We start from the raw sequence: 20,111 nt of genomic DNA, 5'->3' as shown, positions 1-20,111 counted from the left end.
TATTTTATGATAAGACCAGTGACTGTTTTAGTAGCCACCCTCTTTATATCTTTTTGAAGGTGCAATCTCCAGAACAGTACACAGTATTCTAAATGAGGTCTCATCAGAGATATAGAGATATTATCATCTCCTTGTTCCTACTGGCCATTCTTCTCCCTTCTGCTGCTTATCTCCCTTCTGCTAGGATAAGCAGCATAAAATCTGTTTTACTCTTTGGGATCTTGCCAAGTACTTGTGACCTGGGTTGGCCACTGTTTGAACCAGGATACTGGACTCGATGGTCCTTCTGTCTGTCCCAATATGGCAACTCTTATGTTCTTAAGCATCCTTCTAGCTTTTGCCATAGCCTTTTCTACCTATTTGGCCACCTTAAGATCATCACTTGTCTTGCTCCTCTTTCATGCGTGAACGCTCTTCATCTTCTAAACTGTACCGTTCCCTCTGGATGTTGCAGCAGAAATGCATGACTCAGCATTTTTGTAGTATTAAAAGCTTTACTAGGCCCACCTCGTGTTATCCACACCATTTTGGTATGGTCCACAAGGAGGCAAACCTTACCAGACAGCCCTTCCACAATATCAGATACAAAGAACTGATCCTTGGGGAATACCACGGGTAATGTTTGTGAAAGGCTGTTGCGCCTAGCTACTATTCAGTAATTATATGATAAAATGGCATAGTGTGCAATTACAGGGGAGTTCACAAGGGGGGGCATGGGTGTATCAGGTTTGGGCAGCTTACATAATTATGTACTCTGGCATAAATGTGGGCACCTACATTTAGGTGCGCCAATGCCAGTTTTTGCTAGGATTCTATAAGAACACTTGTATGCGTATTTTTATAGAGCAGGCTCGCAGCTTGAGGAAATTTATCAGCTTGTTATAGAATTACCTCCCATGTGGTCTGAATCAGTTTGAAAAGCGCAAAAGAAAAGGCCTTATTTGAGCCTCAACATAGATAAGGTCAGAGAACATTATAAGAGGACTATTTTAAGGAGTAGAGGAGTGGCCTAGTGCAGCCTCAGCACCCTGAGCTTGTGAGTTTGATCCCAACCTATTCCTTGGGAACTCTGACAAGTCACTTAATCCCTCCATTGCCCCAGGTACCACAGTTAGATTTTGAGCCTGCTGGGACAGATAGGGGAAAATACTTACGAGTACCTGATTAATATTCAGTGTATTGTAAACCACTTTGGGTGAATCTTTTCATGAAAAACAGGTGGTTAATAAATCCCAATAAGTAAATAAAATATAAATATATTACTGCTCTCTAATCATTAACTCTGTCAAAAGAACCTTAGGGCTCCTTTTATGAAGGTGCGCTAGCGTTTTTAGCGCATGCACAAGATTAGCGCGTGCTAGCCGGAGAACTACCACCTGCTTAAAAGGAGGCGGTAGCGGCTAGCGCGCTAAAACTGCTAGCGCGCCTTTGCAAAAGGAGCCCTTAAACTTCACGTGCGTGCATTGTTTTGTGAAAAGACATAGATACCTACCAGAGCTGGCAGGAGGACCCACCACAGTTACTCAGTGGTGTTCTGGTATTGATCCAGAGACGCCATCTGGAGGAAGAATGCTGGTCCCTCAGTGGCACTGGCTGTCAGCATGATGGACTGTCAAGCAGGCTATGAGAAGCAGCACGTAACCCCTACAGCGTGCAGAGCCACTATATGTACAGCAGAATTCAGCTAGTTAAATGAACTCATTTTGCAAAGCTGAAAGATATCTTGTACTTATATCTTATAATGTTATAAAAAGAACAGTGAGGGAGAGTCAGTTTTACGTGCTCTGGTTGCCCCCGTGTCATCTGCCCAGTACAGCAGTAAAAAAGCAGGAGGTGAGAAGTTTATTCAGTCATATAGTTCCAGTGTTAGTGGAGGACGTGGTTAGAAGGTTTCCTGAGTACTACCCTGAGCAAGGTGCAAGAGTATCGGGCATCCTAGGTGAAACCTCAGCCTTACACACCCTCTGAATTAACTTTAAATCCCTTCCTCAAGATTTTTGATCATCAAACTCAAGAATCAAGATTATCCCAACACCATGGCTCCTAGATAAATCCTATATATATATAAATAGTTTGCCAATCATACAAACTTTGTTTTCATTGCTGCCCCCCCCCCCCGAAGGTGTTGCCCAGTGGTTGGGCTAGTTCTGCATATATTAAAAGCTGAACCTCCTTCCTTGGTGTGTGGTGTACTTGCTCTGAGCATAGTCCTTGATGAAGAGACCCTGAAGCTACCTGAGGCTTAATTTTCCGCTAACTCTGTCCATGCTGTCCTTTCTGATGTTGATAATGTTGTTATGAGCTGTCACGCCAAGAAATTTTCAAGGCACTGACTATTGAATATTCTGAGTAAGCAAAAAGGAGTGTCGTTCTTACATCTGACAGATAGTGTCATATTTTCAGAGTCCTTTGCAAAAGCCATTTTTCTGGGTAAGAGAGCTGTTTAAAATTTGCACACCCTTTCGCTGAGTAAACCTGTGTACGGGGGGGGGGGGGGATCAATAGTGTGTGGCCTTTTATTCTGGCAAAAAGTAGACAGGGGAGTGGTTAGGTCAGGGAGGGAAACCACAACATGAAGATGAGATTTATCAATCTGTGCCTCTTGTTTTAAGGTAAGAACTATCCATAGAAAAACAGGAGCAAATCCCTGTGGGTACTTTACACTTGGACAATTTGAAAGTGAAAATACATGGATCGGCATACTTTCACCCAAATATCAATATATGTGAACTTTGCATCAATACAGCCATTTTGAAAATTGACTAATTAAAGTGTAGACAATGGGCTCTTTTTACAAAGCTGCGAAAGCGTTTTTAGCGCACGTAGAATTTTAGCATGCGCTAAACCCACGCTATGCACTAAACGTGCGTTAAAACCGCTAGTGCAGCTTTGTAACATGAGCCCAATATGTTCATCAATTAAGATTAAGAACAGGTAGAGTGCAGACATGGGAATTGTTGTTTTTTTAAAAAATTTTATTTTGGGGGTAAGGGGAGTTTGGATATATTTTTAAAACTGCAGGTGTTCATGCTTTCTAACTTTCTAAACTAATAGCAAACTTTTACTTTTTCAGCTAAGATTTTTAAGGGGCAATAATAACAGTAAAACCAGCTTCCCTTTTCAAACTTAAGTCGTGCTGTATTTTTTCAATAGAACCTGCAAGTGAGTACATGTGGGACTTTCACAATGAAATCTTCCTGCATAGAGTTTCCCTTTAAACCTAACCCTGCCTTGTTCTTGCACTGTGAGCAATGTGGAGACTTACTGTGTTCATGAGAAAAGCATGGAGTAATTTTCACAAGAAATTCCTAGTACAGTAGAATCTCAGTTAACCGGTACTCAACCATCCGGCTAATCACCAGTGGGGAAAAAATGACCCCTGAAGCAGCAGCATTCCTGAGCTGTTTACCCGTCTCCCTCCCTCAAGCCCCAAAGAAGTAAAAGCGGTGGCAGTCCTGAGCTGTGAACCCCACCTCCCTCCTGACCCAAAGCACCAGCGCAGCAGTAGTCATGAGCCGCAATCCCCCCTCCCTCCCTCAAGCCCCAAAGCAGGTGGCAATCCTAAGCTGCAAAACCCCTCGCTCTCTCCATCCCTTACCCAAAGTGGCAGCTGGTCAGCAGGAAGTAGCACTCCAAAACAGGCTGCTCATGACCAGCCATGACAGGGCCTTTCCTTTGATGTGTGACGCATCAAAGGAAAGGCCCTGCTGGAGCTGTCTGAAAGTAGCCTGTTTGGTGTTCTGCCTCCTACTGATTGGCTGCCGCTTTGAGTAAGGGAGGGAGGGAGCGAGTGGGTTTACAGCTTAGGATTGCCACCTGCTTTGGGGCTTGAAAGAGGGAGGGGAGATTGTGGCTCAAGACCGGCCGTGCTGGGTCTTTGGGGCAGGAGGGAGGGAATTGAGACTTGGCAGATACTTCCTGTACAATACTGTATTATTCAGTAACTGCCAGGCAACCAGAAAACCAGTTATCTAGTATCCACCAATCCCCATGAGTGCTGGATAACTGAGATTCTACAGTAAAATTGCAGATTTTATAGTGTGCCTGAAAATATGCCAAATTCCTGGCCATTTTGGTGCAGTTTTCATGTCCATACCTGGCTATACCCATTTCCCCATTGACAAATTAACAGTATAGATGAGCACAGAGGAAAAAAAACTGATAACATTTGTTTATTTCCTCGATTACTGGTTTATTTTGATGGAGACTACTTGTAGTAGAAAGCACATGAATTGGAAATCATATTTTAAGAATCGCAAGCTTCCGTTTTTAAACACGCAGCATTTTGTTTCTTTATTACCCTGTTTTCTGCAGTCCACCCTGTTCTCTAGTGGATTCCATCCAGGGGGCCATTCTGAAGAAGCAGATATGCCAAATTGCTCCTAATGCGCTCTCCCCCATATCCACACCTTGGCGGAGAAACCGCGATTGCAATCTTGGGACTGCCTTGAGCTTGTGCAATATGAAGAAACCCCCTTTCCTCAGAAGTCTCTTGTCTGTTCCCTGTGTTGTGAAAAAAAAACCAAAACTGGAACTGATGCATCAAAGAAACACTGAAAAACTGAATTTGCAGAACAATAATGAGAAGACTAGTTTATTTAAATGTTTAAGAAAACTTCCATTTGAAGTTGCACAGAATTTCAATTTTGTGAAGAGGAAAAAAGAAACTCCAAAGAGCATTTATGTAAAAATAAGGACAAATATTTGATAGAGGGTCAAAGGTTATTATTATTACTATGAAAATAAGGATCAACTGCTCTACTTTAGTTTACAAAGAAGCCATTCATTCTGTGTGAGAGAATATTTTTGCAAGTTGTAGGATGTGGTAAGTGACAACTACTTTTTATTTTTCTATGGTAAAGACTTGATAATTGTATTGTTTAGTGAACTCAAAAGAAAATTAAAATGTTAGTGGAAATGGGACCTCTTGATTCCTTGTTAATGGTGACTGGGATAGGGATTTACTGTACATACAGTATATAGACAAATAAGGAATATAAGGTACTAAGGGCTGGATTCTCAAAAATTCACATTAAAAACTGACAGGGCGCTGTCACAGGCATTCTTGTAGCGATTTCAAAAACGTGAGTCATTCTCAAAAAATCACGCATGCAAATGAGGTCGGCGGACAGTAGCGAAGATTCGCTAACTTTACATGCGTTGAGTCACTGGTGATGGTGATCGGCAAATGTGCAGAATACACAAGGAAAGAGGTGTGACTGTGTGCATATACCGGGAAAAGCAACGCAACTTAATAAAAATGTGCCTTGTTTGAGTATAGTATATGCTTACGTCATGTGCGTGCGACACGTGTGGCTGTAGCAGTTGATCGTAAAAGCTGTTCGTGTTGCAAAAACAGATAGAAGCCCAGCTTTTTTGACTGCTGTGGAAATACAGCATCGTTCATCATCTTGCTTCAAACTTTTTCAATCGGCCATTATCAAAGCAGGGAAGAAGCAACATCGCCTTTTAACAAGCGCGCATAAAACATGCCTTTTTAAAAAAATAATAATTTATATTCCGCATATCCTACAATTCTAAGCAGATTACAAATTATTCAGGTACTCGAGCATTATTCCCTAACTGTCTCGGCAGGCTCCCACCCTATCTAATGTACCTGGGGCAATGGGGATTAAGTGACTTGCCCAGGGTCACAAGGAGCAGTGCAGGATTTGAACCCACAACCTCAGGGTGCCAAAAACTACTATAATTCAGGTAAATCTTGTAATTTGTTGGTAATGTAAATTATTTATTTATTTATTTGAAACAAATTATCAAGCATCAAACGTCTTGTACAGTAAAGATTGAATAAGACTTACAAAATAAGAAGAATGATCAAATATGTTAATAAATTATTACTTAAGCAATCTCAAGTCCTCTAATTGGATCCAAGGATACAAATGAGTGGAAAAAAGGAAAATTTGAATACCATCCAAATAGTAACATAGTAAGTGACAGCAGATAAAGACCTGAACAGTCCATCCAGTCTGCCCATTAGTTATATCCATTAAAAATATATGATTAAATTAACTTGGCTCTTCTATGATATTTCTGGGTCATAGACTGCAAAGTCCACCTGGTATTGTCCTAGGTTTCAAATGCTGCTGAAGTTGCCGTCCGAGCTCACTTCAGCCTATCCAACCATCCTGTTTGCAGGATATCTACCATAAAGTCTGGCCAGTAAGGAAACTAATTATCTAATTACTGGTTCTGGAAGTCCAAATTCTTTCATGTAAAATTTTATCATGAACCACATAGAAACACATAGGACATGGGTATCATTCATGCTTTTACCACTCCCCTAAAAAAAAAAAAAAAAATAAAAAAAAAAAAAAAAAATTATATATATATATATATATACCCCCTCTTTTACGAAACTGCGATATCAGTTTCTAGTGTGGAGAGCCATTCTGAATGGCCTGCGCTGCTCCCATCGCTCATAGGAACTCAGTGAGTTTTGGGAGTAGCACAGGCCATTCAGCGCGGCTCTCCGCGCTAGAAACTGCTATTGCAGTTTCATAAAAGAAGGCCATAATTTATGTGAATCATGTAGGTTTTTTTTTTTTCTTTAGCACTGTCAAATGCACACCACAAATGCACACCACCACTTTTAACAGTGCTGGCACTATACCAGCACCCCCAGACCAGTCGCTGATTTTTGTCGCCAAAAGCTGATGCCGCTCTTAGAGAATGGCTCGGCGATTTTTAATAATCCACCAGAGTGCTCATTTCAATGTTGAAGAGCCAATTTGTATGGCAGTGTCAGAGACTGCGACACAGCTCGCTAAAGCCTGCGATAAGCCATTTTGATAATCCACCGCTAAAATGCGTGCAGTCTAAAATGTCAGAAACCAGTTTAGCGACCGCATTAAAGTTTTGAGAATCTGGCCCTAAGAGACATAATTAACAACATGCACAACCATAAGATGTATTATTTTACCACGTTTGGGGGGTGGGGGGGAGGAAAGTTATTAAGGTGTGGTAAAGTTTCACTGTTCAATGCAGGGTTGTCCAACCTGCGGCCCCGTGAAGTATTTTGTGCGGCCCCGGTTGACGGCGATGCAGTGTTTTCCTCTGCTGCCTCTGGGTGTTTACCATCTTGCTGCAGCGTTGCGGCCCCAGAAACATTTTTTTCGGTCAATGCGGCCCAGTGAAGCCAAAAGGTTGGACACCCCTGCTTTAATGCATCTTAATGCCCCCTTACGAATCTACACTCTGCCAATTAAGCATGTATAGAGCACCAGTTAAGCATGGATAAGTGACTGTTTATAGAATTGCCTCTTTAGGGCCAGATTCTATAAATGGTGCCTAGGTTAGACGCCCTAATCATGGATGCCTAGTGACACCTAACAAATCTGCATGAAAGTTAAATTTTAAAAAATTAGTTATGTTGCGTGGTAATTAACCACACCGTTAAAAGCTGATTAACCCTCCCCCCACACATTTTAATTGGTAATTGAACTTACGTGTGGATATCCACGCAAAGCCTAAGTTGAGGCACCCTCTGACACCTAACAATTCTTCCCTGAAAAGTAGGCGTGGTTAGGGGGTGGAGAATAAGCATGGTTAACTTAGGCATCGTTAGTTGTCCTAGTTAGGCGCCAGTATATTAGGCCAAATGTACCAGTGCCTATCGCTAGGATGCCTAGTGACGCCTAGGTCTGCTTAGGTGCCGCTAGCATGATTATAAAAAGGACACCTGGTGGTTGATTGATTAATTGCATGGATTGACCCCCTAAAAGTTAGGCTTGGTTAAGGCACTATTTATAGAATCTGGCCCTTAGTGCCTTGATCTTCAATACTAATCCTTGAGGGCCACCAGGAAGTCATGTTTTTAGATCCCTAACGAATATACATGACAAAGATTTGCATGCCTATTACCACATTATTTAAAAAGTGGGCACTAACATTTACAAACCGATTGCACACATAAATGCTTAGAATAATAGCGTACGTGTGTACATTGTTCATAAATGTTTAGAATCCGCCTAAGTGCTGTTTTTGTAAATACAATCATATTTTACATAGTGCTTACTTTACTGGAAGATGTACACATAGGTAGAGTCTGGGCAGAGCATTAGTGGCGCTCAAACGTGCACATGTAGGGTAGATTCAAGAAAGGGCACCCAAAAATATGGGGGGGTCGATATTGAGACTGCAGGAGGGAGGCCGGCTAACTTCCTCAGTTGGCGCTGAACGTTGATATTCAATACTGGGCCATTTCTGATGACCAGCATTAAAGATCCGGTTTATCTTCAGCTGGCTCAGACTTAGCGAGCTAAGTTAATTTTAAGTGCTAGCTGGCTAAGCTATGGTGGTCAAAGATAGACCTGCTTTATGCACGGCTGAATTTGGCTGTTAAACTTGGCCAGTCAGCACTCACAATTGGTGGCTATCATGCAGTATTGCTGGCCAAACACTATTTTAACCAGCCAGGAGCTGTTCCTGTCTGGTTAAATCCCGCTGAATATCAGGTGGATAGGGTCTATGTGCCAATTCTATAATATGTGAAGTTGTCATTACAAAATAGGGCATATATCAGCATGCGTGTCCCCCCCCCTTTAGGTGCGAGCATTTATGCTAGTGTTCTTCAATAAAAGGCCCGGGGGCCAATGGCATCCTCTGAAGTCTTCTGGGACAGCTCCTATCATTCTAGCTTTTTTTTTCTGTCACTCCTTGTGTTTCTACCCAATCACATGCTTGAAGTATAAGTAGACAACGAAATGCCCACCTCCTTGAGGATACCCTCAATAAAAAGTTTGAAGACAGGTAGTGGGGTAGATGTCATTGAAACACACTGGTCAGCAATGTTGCAGCCTTGCACGGGAAGATACAGTCTTTAGCGGCTCTCCTTCAGCTCATTTGGGGCCCCCAACTTAAAAATGAGTGGAGACCACTGACTTATGCCATGTGAAAGGCTGGTGTAAATGCCGGCGCCAAAAGATAGTTGGGCGTGTAACTGATAGGATTCTGTAACTTGCGCATACAAATGCAAGACACGCCCACTGGCACACCCCCTTTGGAGCTGAGGTACTATAACATATAAGTTTATAGATTAGTGCTTAAGCCCATTTACATGCATGAGTACAAATTAGTGTCAATTAACACCACTTCAGGGCCAATATTGGTACTTAAGACCATTTGGCACCTAATTAACTCCCCCTTTTTTCAAAGCCAGGCTAGCGGCTTCCACTACGGTAACTGCCCCGAAGCCCATAGGGATTTAAAGGGCTTCGGGCTTTTGCCGTGTGGCAGCCGCAAGTGCAGCTTTGTTAAAGGGGGTGTGTGTAACAAGTTAGGAATAAACTGACACTATTCTATAACTTGCGTACCCCAATTTGCATGCTAGTGAGAAATGTGGGCACCCAGCTTTATAGAATGTGGCAGATAACTTATAAAATGCTGTAAGTCACATGTATATATCTGGCTTATAGGCACCAGCACTTCCACCAGGATCACTGTCTGTCCTTACATTCTTCTTAGCTTCACCTGTTGCAACTTCCTTCTCTTCGGGTCGTGATTTTGACTACAACTCGGAACGGAGCATTCTGTTAAGGAGGTCCATCTCTGTGGAATACTTCAGCTCCAAGCATTTCTGATCGGTCTCATTATCTCAGATTTCAAAAAGCTTTAAAGCCTTGGCTTTTGGAAGGTTCCTTTGCTGGATTTTAGGGCTTGACAGTTGTGCAGATTTAGTTCTGTCATCTTTTTAGCTGTGTAAACTATGCGGTATATTATTAATAAAATCAAACATAGCTTGCATAAGTACTTGTGCCTAAATTATGGGTTTATATCTAACCTGTTACACTAGTATTCAATATATAAAACAACAACAACAGGTGTCTACTTTCCTTTAAGCACCATCTGGATACTTTATCTATCTTATCTAATCTTATCATCATAGAATTACTTACCACATGCAAATCTCTCTCATGCATATTTATTAGGGTATCCTGAAAATCGGACATTTTGGTAGCCTTGGTGAAAAACACATTCCCCTTACAATCATGCTTCACATATCCTGCCATATCAATACAATAAAATAAGCTAGTTTTAAATGCTGCTTCTGAAGGCTCTTGAAGTATAAACTGTTTAAATATGTTTCACTATGATGGAACCTTATGAAGTTGGAATGAGTTGTATGCTATTGATGCATCTAAAAGAATTGCTTTTTGAATTAAAAGGATTGGTTTGATCTCTGTTAGCGATTAATGCATTGAAATTTTCAACATACCCAGGGTTACCATATGGCTCCAGAAAGAGGACAAATTGCGACATCTAGGTTTTACTTCCATTGAAAACAATGGAAGTAAAACCCAGATCAGTGGCACAGTGAGGATGAGAGGTGCCTGGGGAGGTAGCGCCCCTCCCCCCACACCCATACGCTCCTTCCCCGTCCCCTTCTGCCACTCCCACCCCTTCCCCCTCTTTGGTATTTACGACGCAAGCAGCAACCCCAACCTGCGACTCTTCCTCTGATGTCACATCCTAGGCACGGGTCCAGGAAGTGATGTTAGAGGAAGAGCCAACACTGTTGCGAGCAGCAGGTTGGGGTTGCTGCTCATGCCAGGAAAATTAAAGAGGTATGGGGGGAAGAGAAAGGGTACGCACAGTAGTAGGAGGGGGCAGGGGGCAGAGAGGGGGGTTGGGTGCTGGCGCCTCCACCAAGATGGCGCCAGGGGCAGACCCCAACCCCTCTTACTACCCCACTGACCCAGATGTCTCAATCCATTCTCCTTTTTCTGGAGCCATATGGTAACCCTAAACATGTTAAAATAACACAGTACACCTGATATCAGAAAACACAACGGGGGAAAAGACCTCAACTGCCCCTTTTGTCAAAAAAACGGACTTTTTGTAATGACATTCAGATGGGGGCCATTCCAGATAAGTGGTCTTTTGCATGAGGTTGTTCTTAAAGAATCATTTTACAACCTCTTGTAGTTGCTTATCGCATTATGATTTTTTCTGCAATAGCTTTTGAAACAGCAAGGTCACTGTGATTTATTTATTTTATACCTTTAAATGTTAGGTTTCACACAACACTAAAGTTAGGCGGTAGGTTGGTGTTTATTTAAATTTTTTTTTTTTTTTTAATTTTCACACACCTATTTCACAACAGGGTTTTTGACCTATGATAAGAAACTTTACCCCATCTGAATGTCAATATAAAAACTCTGTTTTTTTGACAAAAGGGACAGTTGAGGTCTTTTTCCCTCATTGTGTTTACTGATATCAGGTGTACTGTGTTATTTCGAAACGTAATTCTTTGTGATTACACAGTTTTTCTCCAATTTTTTGGTTCAACCCTATACATGCCCATCTGTTTAGAGCTGCAGGTAGTGTATTCTGGATTACTGAAGTAACTACAGGCAATACAGAGGTACTGTGATCAGGGCAGGATTAACCAATGGGTCCAGTAGGCATGTGCCTAGGGCCCGAAATGGTCAGGGGGGCCCGATGAAGGAGGGCATCAACATTGTTTTTTCCAAACGGCGATGGGCCCCTCCAGCATCGATCGGCAATGCGGACCCCCACCCCGATCGGCAACGCGGGCCTCCCCCCGATCAGCAACGTGCCCCCCCCTCCATCGACGGATAGTAAGACAAGCAAGCAACGTGGGTAAGAAAGGCAACGGGAACTGTAATTTTGCAAGCGGTGCTGCTTGCCCAAAGCTTCCCTCTGATGCAGCTTCCTGTTTCCGCCTGGGCGCATGGTGGGGTGGGGGCGGGGCAGGGGGGCCAGTGTACTTGTGTGCCTATGGGACCTCGACAAATTAATCCTGCCCTGACTGTGATAGCAATTGTGGAGAGAAATACGGCTCCCTCTTCAGCCATCCCACCCTGATTTCAGGCTGTGAATAGAGAAAATAGTGTATCATAGCATGAAAAGTGCAACTTTATACAGAAACACACTAACATCTATGGTACAATTCTGGCGTTTCTAGATTGAATAGACATACGTGGTCATCTGAATGTTGTGGGCATATTATTGATAATGTTTTTTTATATTTTCCTAGACCTGTGATGTCACTGGAGAGTTTGCCTAATTTTCAAATACCTCTGTGGAAAATACCTCAATTAGACCAGACAGCAGACTGTATGAAAGCCTCTAACTCTGTAAAATTAAAATGCTTTCTATAATTGTAAATTAAATGTGTCCTTATTCCAGTTTAATCCATGCTCTCTGGTTCATTTAGGGCTCCTTTTACAAAGGTGCGCTAGCGTTTTTAGTGCACGCATAAGATTAGCATACGCTATAGTGCGCGCTAGCTGAAAAATTACCGCCTGCTTAAAAGGAAGCAGTAGCGGCTAGCACGCGCGGAATTTTAGCGCATGCCAAAACCGCTAGCACACCTTTGTAAAAGGAGCCCTTAGTGGCCAATGAATAGTCTTTCATGTAAATCTGTGCTTGGCTCATTTAAATATTTATGCAGCCTGAGCGATCATTCAAAATCTTTCTACCTTCTTTTGAGAGTGACTGGGTGGTGTCACCACTAGGGAGTCTCGATGATTGGGTAAGTTGGGTGAGTGGAGCTCTGCAGGAGTTTCACACAGGTGTGGCTGTTACTGGGAAGGAGCTGCAGCCTGTTTGCTATTCCTGTTTTCTCCCAACCTAACCCTCTGGGTTCCTTTTTCTAGAAAATAACCACAATTCCCAGCATTTTTCAAAAGCCAATTTTTTATTGTGGTTATAACAACCCCCCCTCCCCCATTCTTTGACAAAGCCACGCATGAGGTTTTTAGCACTGGCTGACATGCTGAATGCTCTGAACTGGTCTGATGATTGTAGAGTTCCTATGAGCGTCAGAGCAGCACAGAACATTCAACGTGCCGGCTGGTGCTAAAAATCTCTTGCACGGTTTTGTAAAACAGGAGGGGGCAGGGGGAAATTACAAGCCTTTATTCTTGGCATCTTCTCATAATACACCGAGGACACCAGTAACAAAATAATACATCCAATGCCCCCTCTGGTTCCACAAAACTAGTTGTCCTTAGCTATGCCACCCCTCTTCCAGGCTCAGCCTGCCAGTACTGTCTCTCTGATTTGTACAGTGTTGGCCAAGGAGGTTTTGCCATTCCTACTTCTCTACATACAACATGTGCCACTGCTAGGCTTTCAACCCTTTTTCCTGGTTCAGCCTAGCATTGCACAAGGAGGTTTCTCCCTTTCCTTTTTCTGCATCCAGCATAAAGTGCTCCTTAGCTGTACCCTTCTCCTCCTCTGTCAATTCTAGACTTCATTCCTTTCAACTAGCTGCCCCCTATTCCTGGAATAAATTACTCGAGTTTGTCCGCCAAGCCCCTTCCCTTCCCTTGTTTAAAAGCAGACTGAAAACCCACCTTTTTGATATAGCCTTCAGTCCCTAACCCTTCTCCTCTGCCCTCCAACCCAGCCCGCTGAGTAACTGTTCCCTTTAACTCAGTGGCGTACCTAGCATATGTGACACCCGGGGCCCATCATTTTTTGGCACCCCCCCATCTGTACGAAAAACATGATTTTTAGTAACAAGCCACACGTCACACATGAGTACCTAGGAAAAGGCAGCATCTTACATATTGCAGTGAGCAGTACATCAATACACCCATTGTAAAACTAAACAAGCCAGACTAGTACAGATCAATCCTACACCGTCAATCCTAACAGAAAACCATGTCTTTCGAACACACAGAACACAGAAAACACCTTCGCCTAATATGGAATATGTCATCACAAACTAACCCCTCCCCCTTTTACAAAACTGTAGTGTGGATTTTAGCCACGGTGGTAACAGCTCTGACACTCATAGAATTCTGAGCATCAGAGCTGCTACCACCACGGCTGGCACTAAAAAAACGCTCCACAGTTTTGTAAAAGGGGGGATAAAATAGAAATACATAGACAAAGGTTAAATTGAACCAACAAGAAGCTGGACTCTGCATAAAATGCAACACCACAGAAACAGTGACACATGCAATAAATAAATAGAAGCAATAAATAAATAGAAAATTTTTGTTCTACCTTTGTCTTCTCTGGTTTATGCTTTCCCTATATGGCATCTTCTCTCCTTCTATGCCCCTTCCAGAAACTGTATGCCTCCCCCTTCCATCTCTCCTTTCACCCCCATTGGTCTGACATCTCTCTCCTCTCCTTCCCTCTCCCACACCTCTCTTCTGCAATCCCTTTCTTCCCTCATTTTCCTTTTCAATTTATTTTCTGCATCCATCTAGATTACATTCTTACTACCCTCTCATCATTTTCCTTTTTTACTGTCTACCTACAGCTCGCCACCTCTTTCCCTCACCCCCTCCAGTATTTCCCTAACTCAATCCTTTTCCCCATCATCTGCCCTCTTCTCTCTCCCCAGTTCCATCATCTGCCCCTTCTCCCTACTTCCATCATCTGCCCTCTTCTCTCAATCTCTCCATCCACCACAGGCCCATCTTTCTCCCTTCCTCACCTTTCTGATTTTGGCAACAAGATCAGCAACCCCTCCTCCCCCACCCCGCGATGACACTTAAGATCGGCAACGGGCCTCCTTCCACTCCTGGCATCAACAGAACTTCAGATTGGCAACGCGGTGCTCAGTCAAAAGCGGAAACAGGAAGCTGAGTCAGAGGGAAGCTTTTGACGGGAGTACTAGAGAATGGCACGGGGAAAAAATCTGTCCCCGTCACTGCACCGTCCCCTTCACCGCCATCCCATTCACCGCCCTGTCACCGTCCCCGCAGCATCCATACAAGCCTCAGTACTGCAATATTTAGCTTATTCCTTCCTTATAAATCAAAGTTCTGGCTGCTGAACTGGAGAAAGAGATATTCAGCTGGCAGGGCTTTGTTTATAAATTTTTATCAACAGAACTAATATACTACTTCATCCTGAAGCAAAAAGAAAAAGAAATAGAATTTTTTTTCTACCTTTGTTGTCTGGTTTCTGCTTTCCTCATATGCTCATTCAATTCCTTCCATCCACTGTCTCTCTTCTCTCTGCATCTTCCATTTGCTCTGTTACTGTGCCTCTCCCTTTCTCCCCCCTTCCAAATTGGTCAGACACCCATCTTCTTCCCACTGCTCCCCCCATAGTCTGGCATCTCTGTCTTCTTTCCTGCCAGTGTCTTCTCCCCACTCTCTCTTCCCCATTTCCCTTCAGTGTCTTCTCCCCACTCTCTCTTCCTCATTTCCCTTCAGCGTCTTCTACCCACTCTCTCTTCCCTATTTCCTTTCAGCGTCCTTCCCCCCCTCTGTCTTCCACATGTCCTTTCAGCATCCTTCTCCCCCCCTGTCTTCCCCATGTCCTATCAGCGTCCTTCTCCCCCCTCTGTCTTCCCCATGTGCTTTCAGCGTCCTTCTCCCCCCTCTGTCTTCCCCATGTGCTTTCAGCGTCCTTCTCCACCTCTCTGTCTTCCCCATGTGTTTTCAGTGTCCTTCTCCACCTCTCTGTCTTCCCCATGTGCTTTCAGTGTCCTTCTCCCTCCTCTGTTTTACCCATTTCCCTTTAGCGTCTATTCCTCTCCACTCCACCTTTCCTCCCTTTTTCCCCTCCGCCCGCCCGCCAGACCAATCGACAACAGGCCTGGTCTGACAAACCTCCCTGCCCTGTGGCCGCGAGTCTAAATTACCTTCTTACAGCAGACAAGCGTTGTAGTTGCATATGACTGCCGTAAAGGTCATCTCTGACGCAACTTCCAGCAGCTTCTGGCAGCTTCAATACTCCAGCTGCTGTAAGAAGGTAATTTAGACTATGTGTTGCTAGATGCCTCATGGAATTCCATGCCTAACTTAATTTTATTTTTTTATTCAATTAAATTATTTTAAATTAATTATTCAATTAACTTCAATGTAAATTACCATTACAAAACTAAAATAAATGTTGTTAAATCGTGGCCACTGAGGAGCACCCCATTTCAAACCCTACTTCAGCAAAATATAAGAGGGGAAAAAAGCCTTAAATTAAAGTAGCAGCTCGTACTCTCAATAGCACATTTCAACTGCTTTAAATACTATCACAGGCAGCTAATTTAATTTGAGGCTTTTTTTCTCCCTCTTCTATTTTGCTAAAGCAGGGTTTGAAATGGGGTGCTCCTCAGTGGCCACGATTTAACAACATTTATTTTAGTTTTGTAATGTTTGTTTGTTTTCCTCAGTGAGTGGTAAATTACCATAAATCGAAACTCCAGTGAAAAATTAAACAAACAGTCCTATTATGTTCCAACTGTAATCAATCACGGAGGATAAAGGCCTCAGAAGCCGCAGGAAGCAAATGCTGTCCCTTGGCTATGAAAGAGAGAGCTGTAAAGTGTACCAGCTCCTCTGCCCGCTTCTATCATTGGCCTGAAAAAACCTCTGATGTTGTAGTTCAATGACTCTGGTACGTGTAATGCTCTCAACACTAATAAACCATAAATACAGCAAAATAGTACTTATCTGAACAGCGTCCCGCTTGCTCATTCAGAATCAGCTTTCCATAATCCACTATATTCATACAAAGCTGTGCTCTTCGCAGCCGACGGTGGCCATTGTTTCGCGGTCCAATGACCGTTTCTTCAGGGCCAATGATAGAAGCGGGCAGAGGAGCTGGTACACTTTACAGCTCTCTTTTTCATAGCCAAGTGACAGCATTTGCTTCCTGTGGCTTCTGAGGCCCTTTTCCTCCGTGATTGATTACAGTTGGAACATAATAGAACTGTTTGTTTAATTTTTCACTGGAGTTTGAATTTATTATATGCATTTAAATACCCCAGTCCCTCCGTAAAAATAGGGTTTTTGTGATGGTAAATTACCATGCCATTTAAGCTAATTGATTTAATTTAGGTTAGGCGCGGATTTTATTTAGGTGTCGCTAGGTGGCCTCAATTATGGCGCCTAACTAGGACACTGTTCATAGAATCGGGCCCAGAGTGTATGGATTAAGTTAAATACTTTAACTGATGTTTCTCCAAATTTGGTTATGGAACTCGCTCAGAATTGACCCCAAAGGATCCTAGGTACTTAGATTGCTGGGTTTGATAGTTTTCCTGGGCAGGATGCTAAATATTACCACACAGTTTTACATGGCAATTATATTTGGCAACTTTAAAGGAGACATTCCCAGGAGCATGTATGGGTCAGGAAGAAAAAGTACAAGCACACAGTTCAGCTTTCAAGTAGACAATTCATAGTTGCTTTCCCGGAAACTTCAGGGCACCTATGTTAGTTGAGTCTATTTTATAAAGGCACTTGGGTGTCATTTTATAAAATACTAGCAGAAATTCTGCAGAAACTATGCCTAGATTGAAGACACGGACATTAAGCCTGCTCAAGAGCAGGCATCAATATTAGTATGTACATGTATATTGCATAAAATGCACATGAATAGTGCAAGTCTACCCTCACTCTGCTATCTGCTCCCCTTAGCACTCCTACAGAGGAAGTATATGCTGACTTTCACAGTACATATTTTTAGGCACAACCTAATTTAATGAGAGGTCTTTTCACATAGAAAAATTACCTCCCTAGTGAGAAAGACTAAATGGGAACATTTATACTTGTGTATCGTCCGCCAGTTTTCAAAGAGATGCTACCCACTTCACAATTCATTGAAATTAGCCCCATCCATGCATATTAAACAATCCATTTCCTGTATAAAGCCTTGGTGCTTTTCTTTGAACATCTGAATATATATATGTATAAATATATAGGGCCCACTTAACATCTTTACCTGGGTGTCTCCAGTATAGAAGGGATTTATGATACATGCATGCATGAAAAGTTTCATTTGATGAATTGCTGAATTACTATATTTCACAGAATGCTCCACTTCCAGAAGAGCCTTTTGCAAAATACTTGGACAAGTGTGACATTTCCCACCTGCATACCCTGTGCAAGGTTCGGCTTTTCCGCTGGCAGTTCAGGGTTTCTGTATTTTCTGTTCAGCACCAAACTTAAGTGGTACAAAAAGAAATGCTGGTGGAATTTCTGCATTAAATTGTCATATAGGAGTTTTTCTCCAAATGCTTTTTAAAATCCTCTCATCTTAATTCTCCATGTTCTTGATTTCCCCTTGAATAATCCAATTAGTGTATTGGAGAATGCGTTATGTTTGAAGAACACAGGAATAAAGTTGACTTGACCTCAGTTTTCCCCTTGGTGATATTACAATTTTATATGCCTTTGTTGTGACATTTTGCAATCCTGCCCTTTTTAATAATCCTTTAGACCTCCTGTTGGGATCTATCATAGTGCATGAATTCCTACATAGGGATTAGTGGAGAAATTTCTCTTTAAGAAACACATAGGGGGTAATATTCAGCCTGTGGTGATCAGTGTGTTTTAAACACTGACAGCTGAGGGCAGAATTAGCCCCAGATATTTAAAAGATATATGGAGCCCTGGGAACCCCCCTCAGCCCCCTCCAAAAGGACCTCTCCTTCTCTTCCTCATCCTCCTAGCCTATGCCATTCAAACCCCCTCCCCCCTAATGTCTCCCCCCCAACTACTCCTTGATCTGGGTAGGCCTCCACAGGGCATATCTTAGCTCCCTTGTGGTCCAGTGGCAGTGATGGGGGCAGAAGTAAAGCCTCTTTGACTGCCCAAAGAAAATGGTTCCCACAATCTCATGTGTCAGCCTTATGGTATAAGTAGAAAAAACTCAGGAAATTGTAGCCCTGAAACATGAGAAGTTCAAAACTGATGGATGATAAAGAAAATTATAACAAAGATTTTGCATTCTACTCCACAGCATCCCAAGTGGTATTGGCGTATGATAATAGGATTTTCCCACTTCTCCTTTATAAGGAAGCCTGAACCCCAAGTGATAGTACCGCAAGATTATTATAAGGGATCAGCTAACACCATTTTTCTAAAGGCAGCCACTGGAACAAGTAGGTATTGTACCTGCTCCCATTGCCAACTGGATTCCTTAGGGGTGAGGCAGGGTGAGTTGGGGGTGCCAGGGTTAGATATGGGTTCTGGGTTAGCAGACCAATTCTCACTTTGCTACTAAGAGGTGGTGCTTCAGGCAGCGAGGATTTAAAACCTCTGTCTCATGTCAGGGCTGGGGAGGGCAGACATCAAGCCCAGTGGGCTGCCAAGGAAGCCTCCAATTCAGGGTCTGTGGGCTCTTTCATTTTATTGCTTTGCTGTGCAAAGGGGACTTTGGGGAAAATGCCTTGCACGTTGTCACAGTACAGAATGTACAAAGTTTCTGTCTGTGGCAATACCTCAGAACTTCCTTGCAAACTTTTACCTTGGAATAACTAAGACTAGGTGCCGGGCATTGCAAGTAGTACAAAATGCTGCGGCCAGATTGATAATCGAAACGTCCAAATATGCTCATCTTACACTTTATCTTCGACAATTACACTGGCTGCCAGTGGCTTTTAGAGTTTAGAGTATAAGGCAGCGATGATTTGCCATCAGTTCCTATATGGTGCAATCCCAGAATTTTTCAAGAGCAAGATGACTGATTATCAACCTAAAAGATCATTGCGCTCTGAAAATTCTGCTCTGTTAAAGGTGAATGCAATCCAAAATCTGTAGAGACCAGCTCAATGACTTTTTGTTGTGCAGGGGTAAAATTGTGGAACTCACTTGTAGGGCAGATACGAAATGTGCTGAGAGAGGTACATTTAGGAAGCTATTTAAAAAGCAACGGTTTGTAAATGCCTTTTTTAGGGTCTGATTTCTTCTGATTGTAGATTTTCAGAGGATCTAATCATTGATGTTTATCTGTCTTTTAATTTGTTTTAAATTTATGTATGTAATATTTTATAAACCGTCTAGGTTTAAGACAGTATAGAAATTTTTTAAATAAATACTAATGATGTAAATGAGCCACTTAGCTAAATTTGCCAGAAACAAGTACTAACCTTGCCACTCTCCTCCCCAGTGGCAGACGTTCAAATTAAGGCCTCCAATTATATTATCAGAAAGGGCACCCAGAAAGTAAGAGAGCATTTAAAGGTGGGCCCTTTCCTTCCATGCCCTCTCCATCTTACCAGAGCTGCTTGTGAGGAATCTACTCTCCGGAGGCAGTGAAAAATATTCCAAAAATTGCAAATATAAAAACAAAACAAAACACAACTTCCTAAAGTCCATATTTCACCTGTGACTTCGTCAGAGACAAATTTTCTTTTCCAAGATCTATAAAACTGT

General features: G+C 42.6%; 1 protein-coding gene across 6 annotated transcripts in view; it reads left to right on the top strand.

The window, feature by feature from the left end:
• Positions 1-20,111, top strand: part of DPF3 (double PHD fingers 3) — a 419,567-nt gene that overhangs the window by 376,445 nt on the left and 23,011 nt on the right. The window contains exon 9 of one of the 6 annotated variants that reach the window (XM_033952013.1): positions 4,315-4,923. The exons of the other annotated variants lie outside the window; for them this stretch is intronic. Coding sequence (XP_033807904.1) covers positions 4,315-4,331 — 17 coding nt within the window. The 3' untranslated portion in view covers positions 4,332-4,923. Of the gene's footprint in view, positions 1-4,314; positions 4,924-20,111 lie in introns of those variants that run through there. 6 annotated transcript variants of the gene reach the window in all.

This window comes from Geotrypetes seraphini, chromosome 7 (genome assembly GCF_902459505.1).
Source record: "Geotrypetes seraphini chromosome 7, aGeoSer1.1, whole genome shotgun sequence".
Classification (NCBI taxonomy): Eukaryota; Metazoa; Chordata; class Amphibia; order Gymnophiona; family Dermophiidae; genus Geotrypetes; species Geotrypetes seraphini.
The sequence above is the reverse complement of the archived record's forward strand: the minus strand, read 5'-3'. Positions and strand labels throughout refer to the sequence as shown.